Source organism: Bufo gargarizans, unplaced genomic scaffold (genome assembly GCF_014858855.1).
Source record: "Bufo gargarizans isolate SCDJY-AF-19 unplaced genomic scaffold, ASM1485885v1 original_scaffold_1911_pilon, whole genome shotgun sequence".
Taxonomy (NCBI): Eukaryota; Metazoa; Chordata; class Amphibia; order Anura; family Bufonidae; genus Bufo; species Bufo gargarizans.
This window is the reverse complement of record NW_025334566.1, coordinates 172-14,511: the sequence shown is the minus strand read 5'-3', so window position 1 is coordinate 14,511 and position 14,340 is coordinate 172. Positions and strand designations below refer to the sequence as shown.

The window sequence follows — 14,340 nt, the reverse complement described above, 5'->3', positions numbered from 1 at the left end:
GAAGGGTATTGACTTTGTAATTGATATGCTAACGAGTATATGCATTTATTTTGGGCTAAGCGGGACTCTGTGTTTTCCTTTCCTGGTAGTTACTAGCAGTGAAGCATACCCTGCTTTGCTGGCCACAGACTGTTTACTCATTTTTTGCATGCGCAGAATTTTTAAGCTCCCCTTGTAATGTTCACTTGGTGCCGAGCACCTTCCTGCAGATTTACCTCCTAGTACAGCAGGACTTCACCCCCTTTCAGCTCTTTCCTAACCCTACTCCGAAGCTGAGAGGTGAGTGTAACGGTATCGGGAGAAAGGGAAGATATAGTATAGATTGTCTCCTACACACCTGAAAGGCGAAGCTTGTACGTGTCAGAAGGAGTCATGTAAGGAGGACCCATCACCTCTACTATCATGTCTGTTTTGGTTATTGCTTACATTGCCCATGTAATAACTCTGTTGTGCCACCCCGCTATTATTCCTACTTGAAGTTTATGAATGAATTGCCAGCAGTCAGCAATAAAGATCCAGCTGGGTGCCTGACACTATCCAATAAGTGCTGTCAGTCTCTGACTGTGCTGGGACACCCCGCAATATGTCAGGAGAGGTGACAGCTCCTCTTTAGCATAGAATTCTGATAAAAAAATAATAATGGATTTATTGAAGCAGGGAGGGGGTAATGTACGGATTCAAAATGCATATGTTGATGGAAGTGCTGCTATTCCCAATGTAAAATGTCCACCTAAAGAAACCGCATGGCTAGGTTGTCACTTACACTTAATATGAATTAACACTTAGTTTACTTCTCAACGTAAACGGGTGTGTAGGGGGAGAATTCACCTCTCTACTGCGGGCTTCATTGTGTCCTGGGGAGGAATGGCCTAGGAAATGGCAGTCCTGAGTAAATTGTGAGGTCTGAGACGGCAAAGTGTGGCACACACAAAAGCTGGGGGACATAGAGGTGTTAATTGTTTGGACCAAGGGGACATGCATGCAATAGGAAAATACTTCTCTTACTGGCTTGCTGCTTAAGCTTTCTAATTCATGCACGCACAATTGCTTGCCCCTCAAAGATCACATTAATAATAGCAAAATGCCTAGTTCTATGTGCCGTTCTGTCCAATAATTTACTATAAGCCTAAACGACAATCCTCAATGTCCATCCCCAGTATTACGGTATAACGGAGGTATATGCAGGGAAATGCTTCCAATGTATTCGCTTAGCATATCCAAACCATCCTATGTTCGCCCCCTCCCTTTTTTGGGCTGTAATGAAAAGTAATCAACTACATGTATCAGTACACAGGGATTCCACAAAAAACGCACACCACATGCATCATTTGTAACGGTATGATATACAGTCCCATATGGCACGTATGTACAATTATATACTGTGTGGTATACACGCGTTCCGTGTGCATGCACAGTATATAAATGTATAGGCAGGTTATATGGGACTGTATTGCATAGAGTTGCAAAAGTTGCATGTCAGGTGTACACCACAAACATAGGGCGCACCTAATCCATAGACAAGAGTGGCGCTGTTTCTGGGGGGAAAAAGGCAGACCCATTTTTACAACCCCTTTTAATAGCAAGCAGACTGAATATTGCCATCATAGCAGACCAGATCCTTTTAGGGAAAATGCATTATTATGGCTGCTACAGATGCGGTCCATGTGCATCCTGCACTTATATCGGGCCCCATTGAGAAAATGTCTCAAACGGACAAGAATAGGACATTTTCTGTAATTTGCCGCTTGGCCGCATGGATGCAAGCAGCACAGGGATGACGTCTGTGTGCTGTGCGCATTTTTTTGCAGGCCCATAGAAATGAAGGGGTCTGTGTGCAATCCGCAAATAATGCAAATCAGACGCAGACCAAAAATACTGTTGCGTGAATGCCCCCTTAGAGTCCATTTACACAGTCTGATGCACAGGGCAATCATCAGGAATTCCAAACCTTGTCTGATCGTGCCCTCTGTAGCAGCAATCATTCCCTCTGTATGGGGATGAACAATTCATACTGTGATCGTTTGTCCCCATACAGACTCATAATTTGTTGGAAGCACATCCCTGTTCACACAGGCCATTGTGCTCTACATGGATAATGATTTTAGGTGCTGCATGAAAGATGCGATCACCTGATGAACAAGCGTTTGCCCATTTGTCCGGTGAACCTTGGCACCTTTACACAGCGTGGTTATTGGGAATGAGCGCTGAAACATTTATCCCCAATTACTATCCTGGTCCCTGTAGAAGACCCTTTACCCCCACCACATAGATTCCTCTCATTTTCATAGACAAGCCTAATACATTTAATGCGGAGTAAAACTACACTGTCATTTATAAAAATGCAAGGGATATAGAGTAGACTACTGCTCATTGCATTCAAATAACCCTCATTGCTTCATCTAGAACCTTTCCTGGCAGCTCTTTGCTTCGTTCATATGGATTTTCTCCGTTGTCTGATTAATGCGGTCTTGATATTAATAGCCTTCTGATTTTATTATTTTCACATTATGCGAAGCTGGGACAAAAACTTACTCAATGCATTTGTTATTTAGGTCTCCTGCCATGGCCGGAGGATTATTTGCGATCGAGAGAGAGTTCTTCTTCGAGTTGGGTCTTTATGACCCAGGTCTTCAGATCTGGGGAGGAGAGAACTTTGAAATTTCCTACAAGGTACTGTAGACTAAAGGAGCCTAGTTTATGGATACGTATACCTCTTGTATAGATGGTGTGTACAATGTATCTTATGGTTCCCCATATCATCCGTATTCCATGTTTACTGCTTGGCTGAAGAAGGGTTTCCAGAGCATCTACTACCAACGACCAGTGAAAACCACTGACAGAACAGATGCCTAGTCAATGGTTTTAATAGATAAACTTCAATAAGCGTTTTTGGTCTGTACCACGGAAAAAAGTAGTGTATATTTCTGTTGTTTTTCCACTAAACCAAGGTCATAAAAAAACAAGGGTGTGTGAATAAACATTTAAATCAATGGATACATGTGTTGTCAGTGAGGAAGATGGACAGTACGCGCTGTTGATTCATTGACATGAGACCGTGACGTTCAAAATAGCGATTTGAAACAAGGGTGCACATACATTGTGACTTATGCTACTTATGTGAATTGACCAAACTGCTACATATTAATATATAGTAAAATTTGATATTCAAATAATCTTAGCAGTAGCCAAAATTGCCCATTATGAGTGATATTTCATCACCTCTGTTAAAGGGGTTGTCCCTTGACAGACATTTGTCACCCATCTACACGATAGTTGATAACTGTTTGAATGCTAGCGCCCGACTAGTCACTAGAACGGGGGTCCCAAGCCACTCTTACTCCTGACTACACAATTACAGTGTGGAGGAGTTTGAATGGAGTGCAGGTTGAGGATTTGCCCTTGGGTCTATTCAAAGTCTATGGGACTGATAAAGGTAGCTGAGTACAGACCCATTGACAGGGAAGGCAGAGACAGGGCATATGTTCAAGCAGCGCACCAGTCTAACTCCTCCACTGCACGACTACTCAGGGAAACTGGACCCCTATTCTATTGATCTGTGGGGGTCCCATCAGTAGGGCTTCCAGCAATTAGACATTTTCATCTATGCGGCGGATAATTGATAAATATCAGTTATAGGGGAACCTAAATCCCACATACACGCTTAGTATGACCGGGCTTACAGGTGAAACTCGAAAAATTTGAATATCGTGCAAAGTTCATTTATTTTAGTAATGCAACTTAAAAGGTAAAACTAACATATGAGACTCATTACATGCAAAGCGAGATATTTCAAGCCTTTATTTGTTATAATTTGGATGATTATGGATTACAGCTTATGAAACCCCAAAGTCACAATTTTGAGGTCCCCTTTGCTCAGGGGGTATGGACTAATTAGCTGACTAGAGTGTGACACTTTGAGCCTAGAATATTGAACCTTTTCAAAAAATTCAAATTTTAAGTTGCATTACTGAAATAAATGGACTTTTGCACAATATTCTAACTTTTCGAGTTTCACCTGTATCTGTTTTTACTGGGGAGAGAGGCGAAAGCTGCTGCCAAACACATGGCAACTTATCTGCTGAGAGAAGAAAAGGACTGGGCATCAGTCTGGTTTAACCATGACCACTTATGTTTTTACACATTCATCGACCAACATGGCATCACACTAACAGTAAAGGCGCTCATATACATTCATTAGGTGTCAACTGAACCATCAGCCGACAACTATCTCTCCCGACTCAGCAAAACATGTTTGTCTATTCTATGGGGAGAGCAGAGAAAGCTTCTGAGAGCACTTCTGGTGAGAGAAGAAAGCATCGGGCAAAAATATAAATTTCCCCCGATCCTTGTCTACCCTGGCATCCTCTATCGGGGAAGAATCGGGAGCTTCCCACACACAGTAGAGTGTCATCCGAACCTGAAAAGACTACTGCTTAGGCTGGGTACACATCTGCGCAGTGAACTCCGGCAGTCTGTTCCGACAGAGGCCGGATACCACCATGCACCGACGGATCCCCATTCGCTGTAATCCATATGCCAACTTTCGGTCAGACAAAAAATGTTGAATGTAGCATTTTTTGTGTCCGTCTGAAAGCCGACATGTACATCTGATACAGTTCCGGAGTTCACAACGCAGATGTGAACCCAACCTTAACTGGCGGAAAAATACTTTTCTAAGCTTTAGGTAAATGCTGAGCATCAGACGAGTTGTAGCCGTGCAGATGTCATTTTAATGTGAATAGGAGTGCTGGTCTCTATTATGGTGCCCCTACAGGAATTCTAATGGTTGCCGTCTCTTTCACATACTACTCAGTCTTGTTTTAAAACCAAGTTATTTGCTTTCTTTTGTTCTGTTAAGAAATAGAATTCTTCAACTATTGGTGATTCAATGTTGCAATTAGTTAACAATAGTAACCTTCCTGTATGCAAATTACAGCAAGCTGTTCTATTGTCTGTGTCCCCACAACACACAAGGGACATGTAACAGAGCTCTATAGCAGGCAGCGAATATGCTCTAGTGAGGAGTAAATGCAAAAAGCAAAGCCATAATTTACACCTTTCATGCAATTGTTGTTTGTGTAGCTCTAGGAAATGTATCGCGCCACACAAGACACTGTACTGTTTATGTACAACATACAAAAGAGGAGGTGAAGATTTCCTGAATTTTAAAGCATCCCTAGAAAAGCATGCAAGACCTTACTTTAAAGGGACACTGACAGGCCCAATAAGCATATTTAGGTATATATATGACAGTACAGGTCTTATCAAGTGTATTAAAATCCTCTAAGTATCCCCCCTGTCCACCTTATAAATACCGAAAACTAAAGTTTTATAACCTGCTTGTCTCGTCTCCAATCTGCCCAAGGGGCGGCGTTTCATCTCAAATTGCGCCCAGCCAGCCGCTCCCAACTGCCGTTCTGAAGCCCCGCCCAGCTCATCAATATTCACTTCGCTGGGCGGCGGCTACAACTCTCCCCGACTCAAGATCCTACGCATGGCCAATTCTATCCTCTGGGCACGTCCTCCGTCTAATCTTCAGCGCATGCGCCCAGCCGGGGTCACATCGCGCCTGCGTACAGACAGTCCGCGTCTTAGAGGCCGCTGCAGCCTCTGCTTTATGCGCATGCGCCGGGCACTTGAGTCGGGGAGAGTTGTAGCCGCCGCCCAGCGAAGTGAATATTGATGAGCTGGGCGGGGCTTCAGAACGGCAGTTGGGAGCGGCTGGCTGGGCGCAATTTGAGATGAAACGCCGCCCCTTGGGCAGATTGGATACGAGACAAGCAGGTTATAAAACTTTAGTTTTCAGTATTTATAAGGTGGACAGGGGGATACTTAGATGATTTTAATACACTTTATAAGACCTGTACTGTCATATATATACCTAAATATGCTTATTGGGCCTGTCAGTGTCCCTTTAAAGTCTGTGTCCACCCTTGAATAGATTTAAAAATATATATATAAATAGGCTCAAAACTCTGCACTGCTTAGTTTCTTATTACACCTTTATAGCAATTGGAGCTCTGTTCTTCTGATATTGAGCTCCAAAACCCCTATAGATTTAAAGGAGTTATCTGGCAGAACAGAAAATCACTATCCAGAATCATTTGGCATCATATCATGAGCTGTTCTGACAGCCAGGCCCCTGCACCTCTTGTACAGAGAGCAACTGTGCCAGGACCAACCCACGTCCGCTCAAGGGACTGGCACTGGTAGCTTCTTGTATGAAGTGTCTCACTACAATCAGTGATGAGCCAACTCAAATGGGTGAGGGAAGCAGCTCTCCCTCCCTTTGTGCTATGTCAACACGTCACAGCACAGAAAGAAACCACTGATTTTCTTGTGGCAAGGGGTCGGTGTGGGGATCATCTTTGAAAGCAGGACTTAATTATTACGTGCCATTATTTGAAAATATTTGAAATAAAACCAGTGGTAAATAATTTCTGTTCCCCAGGTAGCCCCTTCAAAAATAGATTTCTGGTTACCTGCAGCTGCCACTAGAGGGAGCTTAAGAGCATACTGCATACATTTCTTATTTAGTTCAATGTATGCAGTAATCTCGTAAGGTTCCTCCATTGGTAGCTGAAGGCAGCCAGGATTTTTTATATTAAAACTAAATTGCGGCCCGACAATCATATTGAACATGTCTGCATCTGTAATACAGTGTGTACATGGCCGCTGCCCATATATTGAGGACCTTCTGTTTGTGGCCCGCAATACGGGCACGGCCGGCACAACGCCTTAATATGCACACTCTCCGCTAACTGCTTTCAATGAAGAAGCGGCTCCCCGTCTCTCCATGAATTTGTAGAAACATACACAGTCTGTCTATATCTTCTATAGACTTTGCAGGGCATATGTGTAACATTATATTATTTAAAGTAAACAGAGTAGATGGCACATAGTGGGCCAAAAAATCGACACGCGGAATAAAAAAACATAACACGCACATCATCATAGATGAAGAATCGACCATTTTTTATCAGACTGATGACTTAATAAGGCTTTAGACTACTCCCCCCCCCCCCCCCATATTGAGAAGTGGCACCCCCATGATTACTACGGGGATGGTGGTAGGGGCAAACAGACAGCAGCATGATGCAAGTAAAGAAATCTGTGTCGGGGTTATACATGGCGATCATTGTTACATTTGTCAAGTATGAGGCATATTCTTTTGTATTTGAGTGATGGTGGGTTTCAGTTATTAGTGACTTTTTAAGGCTTTCAGTTGCGAGTGTCAGTGATGCATGGAAAACAACCTTGTAATGGTCGGGCTTGTGTTTTTTCCTTATCAGGCTACGCCTGTAACAAGAAGGTTCTATGAAGCATGTCATTTATACAAAATAGACATAACAGCAGCTTGTTCTGCATAGCTTATTGAAGTCTGCTTGTAGCGTTGTTTCCCAGTGACTGAGCTATTACATTAGGTGGATATTATCTCAGTTTGTGTTGATCAGAGGGTAAATAGCCATTTTTGTCTTCTATACATTTCAAATATGTTTCTTCCCAGCAAAATAAGTCTTTTTTGCTTTTGTTTGAAAGGTTACTACTATACTTATTACATATACATATTACCTATGTATTAAATCTTTGAAGGTTAGGCTTTGTGCACACTGCCTTCAAGTTCTCAGCCGGAAAGCTTCAATGTATGCGGTTGTATAGCCCCACACGGTCATACATCATTGGCCTTAGTGTTAGAAAATCAAGCATAGTGCTTTATTTGTTTCTGTGGTGAAAGGAGCAGTCTGCTGCACTTTCCTATACAGTAGAAAATAAAAGTATACCAGCCCAACAGAAGCTTAAAGGACACGCTTTTGGCTACTGTTGGGTGAATAGAGCCCTACGGATACATTTGACGTATTTGTCAAACGTCGTGTGCACAGAGCCTTACCCCCAGCATGTATTGAGCATTACTTAATGAAGGTGAGTATTACGAATCATTATGACCTACATATGAGATGCATCTATTTATACCTAGCACAAAGCCGCACTTAATCTGTGGCACGCGGTAGACTTTGCCCACGGCACAGTGCTTGCAGTATTTTCACATCCTCTGAATTTCTCTGTGACCTCCATATTCCCATGTGGAAAGAGGTTTTCCTGGTAAAATAATCTGCAGTTATTGACATGAGTGATATTTGTAATGACCTCAAATCCACATAGTGTTTCATCACTTCCACTGTGCTGCATGTAAGGCTATCAGGAGTAAAGGTGACAGGACAGATAAAGTATATATTTATAGATCTCTATTGTAACTGGTAATACAATATGTTGTGTTTGTTTTGTTTTTTTTGTGGTTTTTTTTAGATCTGGCAATGTGGAGGAAAGCTATTGTTTACACCTTGTTCACGTGTGGGTCACATCTACCGTCTGCATGGGTGGCAAGGAAACCCACCCCCAGTTTATGTGGGATCCTCACCAACACTGAAGGTAAATTTAGTTTAAAGAAAAGTGTTGTCTAGGAGCGTTGGTTCAGCCAAGAAGGATATTAGGCTACTTTCAGACTAGCGTTTTTTTGCGGATCCGTCATGGATCTGCAAAGACTCTTCCGTTACAATATTACAACCGCATGCATCCATCATGAACTGATCCGTTTGTATTATCTGTAACCTAGCCAAGACGGATCCGTCTTGAACTCGATTGAAAGTCAATGGGGGGACGGATCTGTTTTCTATTGTGTCAGATTGTGTCATAGAAAACCGTCCCCATTGACTTACATTTTGTGTCAGGACAGATCCGTTTGGCTCAGTTTCACCAGACGGACACCAGAACGCTGCAGGCAGCATTTTGGTGTCCGCCTCCAGAGCGGAATGGAGACTGATCGGATTCAAACTGACGCATTCTGAGCGATTCTTTTCCATTCAGAATGCATTAGGGCCAAACTGATCTGTTTTGGACCGCATGTGAGAGCCCTGAACGGATCTTACAAACGGAAACCAAAACGCCAGTGTACAAGTTTAGTTAAAAGAATCATGAAAACAATGTAAAATTCCAAATATTCTGGATTATTGAATATGATAGGAATAGTATATAAGTCACTAGAAAGCCCCATGGACCAAAATGTGCTATTAAATAGAAAGTATGAGGCCTTCACTCTGTATTTTAATCCGAGAAGCTGCTCCTTCTAATCGGTTTTCACTGCTCAGACAGATTTCTGGGAGCTGCTCACAAGCAGATGCTGTGGTGGACCCAGGCCAATCATATAGTACATGTATTCATTATTCAATATTGCATTTTCTGTAGAGGAGATATATATAATGTATATGGGAAGCCACCGAAGCTCCCCTGAAAGATGATGTTGAAGAGAGAAGGCTCAAGTGTCCTGAATTTCAACACATTAAATTTCTCCCTATGCCAGTATGGCGGAAGAAAGTCACAAACCTCGTCTGTGTGACTTTTTAAAGACCACTGCGACAAAATATAGTTGCAGGTGGCATTTGTACACCGCCCTCTCCATTTTCTGAAAAAAGGCTGCATGGAGAGGACAGGGCTAATGGTGTCTTATCTTCATTTACGCCAGTTTTCTGGTGTAAAAGAAGACTGACATCTATGGCAGCTCGGAACTGTGGTGGATTTCAGTTTGGGCGCACTGACTGCCGGAGGGGACATCTGACGGTGCAAGGGATATCAAAACTGGCGTAGAAAACGCTGATCTTAATAAATCTCAATTATTTTATTCTCCTGGAATATAAGCGGCAGCCAGAGGTGTCTGGCAGCAGCTTTCTTCTCTTCCCATTAAAAGAAGAGCATGTATGTGCATGGGGGAATCAGGAGAGGGAGCTTTTGGATGAAAAATGCTTGGACAACAGCTATTGAAGGCTTACACCTTAAAGCTCCAGCCGCAGGATAAATGTATGGCTGGACGCAGCTTCCCTCAGCAATAGGGATAACATTGTAGTTTTCTTGGTGTCTGTTCCTCTTGGGGATTTGTGAAGGACTAAATTGCATTTCCTGATGTTTACTGGTCTCTGTAGCTCCCACTTAGAAATTTATTTAGCAAAGTAAAGATGGTTTTGAGAAACATGGCAGGTTGTGGCAGGATAATTGGACATCCTTTTTAATCCACATTTATTTCCTATGAAAGCAAGAGCCAGAGGTAGTTATCCTGCCACAACTTGTCTTTCTATGGAGAAGATATCATAGATAATTGTATAGACTTGTACTTACACTGGCTAAGTAGGAAATACAGTAAAAACATCAAATGCTTTTGGTGTAGCCCCTATACTTAGTGTCATTGCTTCTTCTCTGGTGGTAGGAGGCGTTATGTGGCAGTAACATGATCTGCTTCTAAGCACTTTGTCTCATGAACAGAAACATATTCAGTTAGATACTGTGTGTGTGTGTGTATGTATATGTATGTATATGTGTGTGTGTGTGTGTGTGTGTATATATGTATATACAGTCATGTGAAAAAATTAGGACACCCTTTGAAAGCATGTGTTTTTTTTGTAACATTTTTAATAAAAGGTTATTTCATCTCCGTTTCAACAATACAGAGAGATTAAAGTAATCCAACTAAACAAAGAAAACTGAAGAAAAGTCTTTTCAAGATCTTCTGTAAATGTCATTCTACAAAAATGCCTATTCTAACTGAGGAAAAAGATAGGACACCCTCACATGTATTCCCTCTTAAATTGGCTCAGATCTCACACAGGTATATCACACCAGGTGCACATAATTAGTAGATCGTTACTCTGCATGTTGAATGAGGCTTGCCCTATTTAAACCTCAGACATTTAGTTTGGTGTGCTCCTGACTGTTGAAGTGAGAGTGAGCACCATGGTGAGAGCAAAAGAGCTGTCAGAGGACTTCAGAAAAAAGATTGTAGCAGCCTATGAGTCTGGGAAGGGATTTAAAAAGATCTCAAAAGATTTTGAAATCAGCCATTCCACTGTCCGGAAGATAGTCTACAAGTGGAGGGCTTTCAAAACAACTGCCAACATGCCCAGGACTGGTCGCCCCAGCAAGTTCACCCCAAGAGCAGACCGCAAGATGCTAAAAGAGGTCTCCAAAAACCGTAAAGTGTCATCTCGAGAACTACAGCAGGCTCTGGCTACTGTTGATGTAGAAGTACATGCCTCTACAATCAGAAAGAGACTGTACAAGTTTAACTTGCATGGGAGGTGTGCAAGGAGGAAACCTTTGCTTTCCAAGAGAAACATCGAGGCCAGACTGACATTTGCCAGAGATAAAGTTGACAAAGACCAGGACTTCTGGAATAATGTTCTTTGGACAGATGAGTCCAAAATTGAATTATTTGGACACAACAGCAGAGGACATGTTTGGCGTAAACCAAACACAGCATTCCAAGAAAAGAACCTCATACCAACTGTGAAGCATGGAGGTGGAAGTGTCATGGTTTGGGGCTGCTTTGCTGCAGCAGGACCTGGTCAGCTCACCATCATAGAATCCACGATGAATTCTACTGTGTATCAGAAGGTGCTTGAAGAACATGTGAGACCATCAGTTAGAAAATTAAAGCTGAAGCGGAACTGGACCATGCAACATGACAATGACCCAAAACATACTAGTAAATCAACCAAAGATTGGCTGAAAAAGAAGAAATGGAGAGTCCTGGAATGGCCAAGTCAAAGTCCAGATTTGAATCCCATTGAGATGCTGTGGGGTGACTTGAAAAGGGCTGTACGTGCAAGAAACCCCTCAAACATCTCACAGCTGAAAAAGTTCTGCATTGAGGAGTGGGGTAAAATTTCCTCAGACCGATGTCGAAGACTGGTAGATGGCTACAAGAACCGTCTCACTGCAGTTATTTCAGCCAAAGGAGGTAACACTCGCTATTAGGGGCAAGGGTGTCCTATCTTTTTCCTCAGTTAGAATAGGCATTTTTGTAGAATGACATTTACAGAAGATCTTGAAAAGACTTTTCTTCAGTTTTCTTTGTTTAGTTGGATTACTTTAATCTCTCTGTATTGTTGAAACGGAGATGAAATAACCTTTTATTAAAAATGTTACAAAAAACCACATGCTTTCAAAGGGTGTCCTAATTTTTTCACATGACTGTATATATATATATACAGTACAGACCAAAAGTTTGGACACACCTTCTCATTCAAAGAGTTTTCTTTATTTTCATGACTATGAAAATTGTAGATTCACACTGAAGGCATTAAAACTATGAATTAACACATGTGGAATTATATACATAACAAAAAAGTGTGAAACAACTGAAAATATGTCATATTCTAGGTTCTTCAAAGTAGCCACCTTTTGCTTTGATTACTGCTTTGCACACTCTTGGCATTCTCTTGATGAGCTTCAAGAGGTAGTCACCTGAAATGGTCTTCCAACAGTCTTGAAGGAGTTCCCAGAGATGCTTAGCACTTGTTGGCCCTTTTGCCTTCACTATGCGGTCCAGCTCACCCCAAACTATCTCGATTGGGTTCAGGTCCGGTGACTGTGGAGGCCAGATCATCTGGCGCAGCACCCCATCACTCTCCTTCATGGTCAAATAGCCCTTACACAGCCTGGAGGTGTGTTTGGGGTCATTGTCCTGTTGAAAAATAAATGATGGTCCAACTAAACGCAAACCGGATGGAATAGCATGCCGCTGCAAGATGCTGTGGTAGCCATGCTGGTTCAGTATGCCTTCAATTTTGAATAAATCCCCAACAGTGTCACCAGGAAAGCACCCCCACACCATCACACCTCCTCCTCCATGCTTCACGGTGGGAACCAGGCATGTAGAGTCCATCCGTTCACCTTTTCTGCGTCGCACAAAGACATGGTGGTTGGAACCAAAGATCTCAAATTTGGACTCATCAGACCAAAGCACAGATTTCCACTGGTCTAATGTCCATTCCTTGTGTTCTTTAGCCCAAACAAGTCTGCTTGTTGCCTGTCCTTAGCAGTGGTTTCCTAGCAGATATTCTACCATGAAGGCCTGATTCACACAGTCTCCTCTTAACAGTTGTTCTAGAGATGTGTCTGCTGCTAGAACTCTGTGTGGCATTGACCTGGTCTCTAATCTGAGCTGCTGTTAACCTGCGATTTCTGAGGCTGGTGACTCGGATGAACTTATCCTCCGCAGCAGAGGTGACTCTTGGTCTTTCTTTCCTGGGGCGGTCCGCATGTGAGCCAGTTTCTTTGTAGCGCTTGATGGTTTTTGTGACTGCACTTGGGGACACTTTCAAAGTTTTCCCAATTTTTCGGACTGACTGACCTTCATTTCTTAAAGTAATGATGGCCACTCGTTTTTCTTTACTTTGCTGCTTTTTTCTTGCCATAATACAAATTCTAACAGTCTATTCAGTAGGACTATCAGCTGTGTATTCACCTGACTTCTCCACAACGCAACTGATGGTCCCAACCCCATTTATAAGGCAAGACATCCCACTTATTAAACCTGACAGGGCACACCTGTGAAGTGAAAACCATTTCAGGGGACTACCTCTTGAAGCTCATCAAGAGAATGCCAAGAGTGTGCAAAGCAGTAATCAAAGCAAAAGGTGGCTACTTTGAAGAACCTAGAATGACATATTTTCAGTTGTTTCACACTTTTTTGTTATGTATATAATTCCACATGTGTTGATTCATAGTTTTGATGCCTTCAGTGTGAATCTACAATTTTCATAGTCATGAAAATAAAGAAAACTCTTTGAATGAGAAGGTGTGTCCAAACTTTTGGTCTGTACTGTGTGTGTGTGTGTGTGTGTGTGTATATATATATATATATATATATATATATATATATATATATATATATATATATGTATGTATGTGTATATATATATATATATATATATATATATATATATATATATATATATATATATATATATATATATATATATATATATATAGTGGGGTTTTGCTCTGGTAGACCGGGTAGCGGACGCAGTATAGAGGCAATCACAAAGTCTTTAACTTGAAAAGTTTTTATTCACACGTAAGGAAAAACGAAATGACCATTCACAGTCTTGGTGTTTGTTCACACCATGCAATGTCCATAGAACAAAATCTTCACCTGGTTAGCAGTTTTCCACCCGCAGTCCTCAGCAGGCTTTAGTGCCTGTTTCCCGGCATGCAGCTCTCAGGCCTTTAGCATGGCACAACTTCACAGGTCCCAAAACACAGAGACTCCCCAGCTTCTCTGTCAGATTGAGGAAAAACCACACCCAGCTGAGACTGCTGGCTGGGTTTTATATAGGCAAAAAAAAAAACAGCCTGGAGCGTGGGGAGCAGCCACCCACCCAGCACTTTGGCTACTCCCAGTAAGAGCCGGCCCGGATCGGCTTTACAGCCATACTAACAACAAAACAGTGTCAGTCAGCACTAGCTGCCGCTGACACTTAAAACTACCGGCTCTTACCTCATCGAAGCCAG

General features: G+C 42.2%; 1 protein-coding gene across 1 annotated transcript in view; it reads left to right on the top strand.

Annotated features, from left to right (window-relative positions):
• LOC122923785 (N-acetylgalactosaminyltransferase 7-like) overlaps positions 1-8,427 on the top strand; it is a gene marked incomplete at its 3' end in the record, with an annotated part of 30,135 nt that extends 21,708 nt beyond the window's left edge. The window contains exons 6-7 of the mRNA XM_044274626.1: positions 2,553-2,670; positions 8,305-8,427. Of these exons, the coding sequence (XP_044130561.1) occupies positions 2,553-2,670; positions 8,305-8,427 (241 nt within the window). The remainder of the gene's footprint in view (positions 1-2,552; positions 2,671-8,304) is intronic.
• Positions 8,428-14,340: the final 5,913 nt, after the last annotated feature.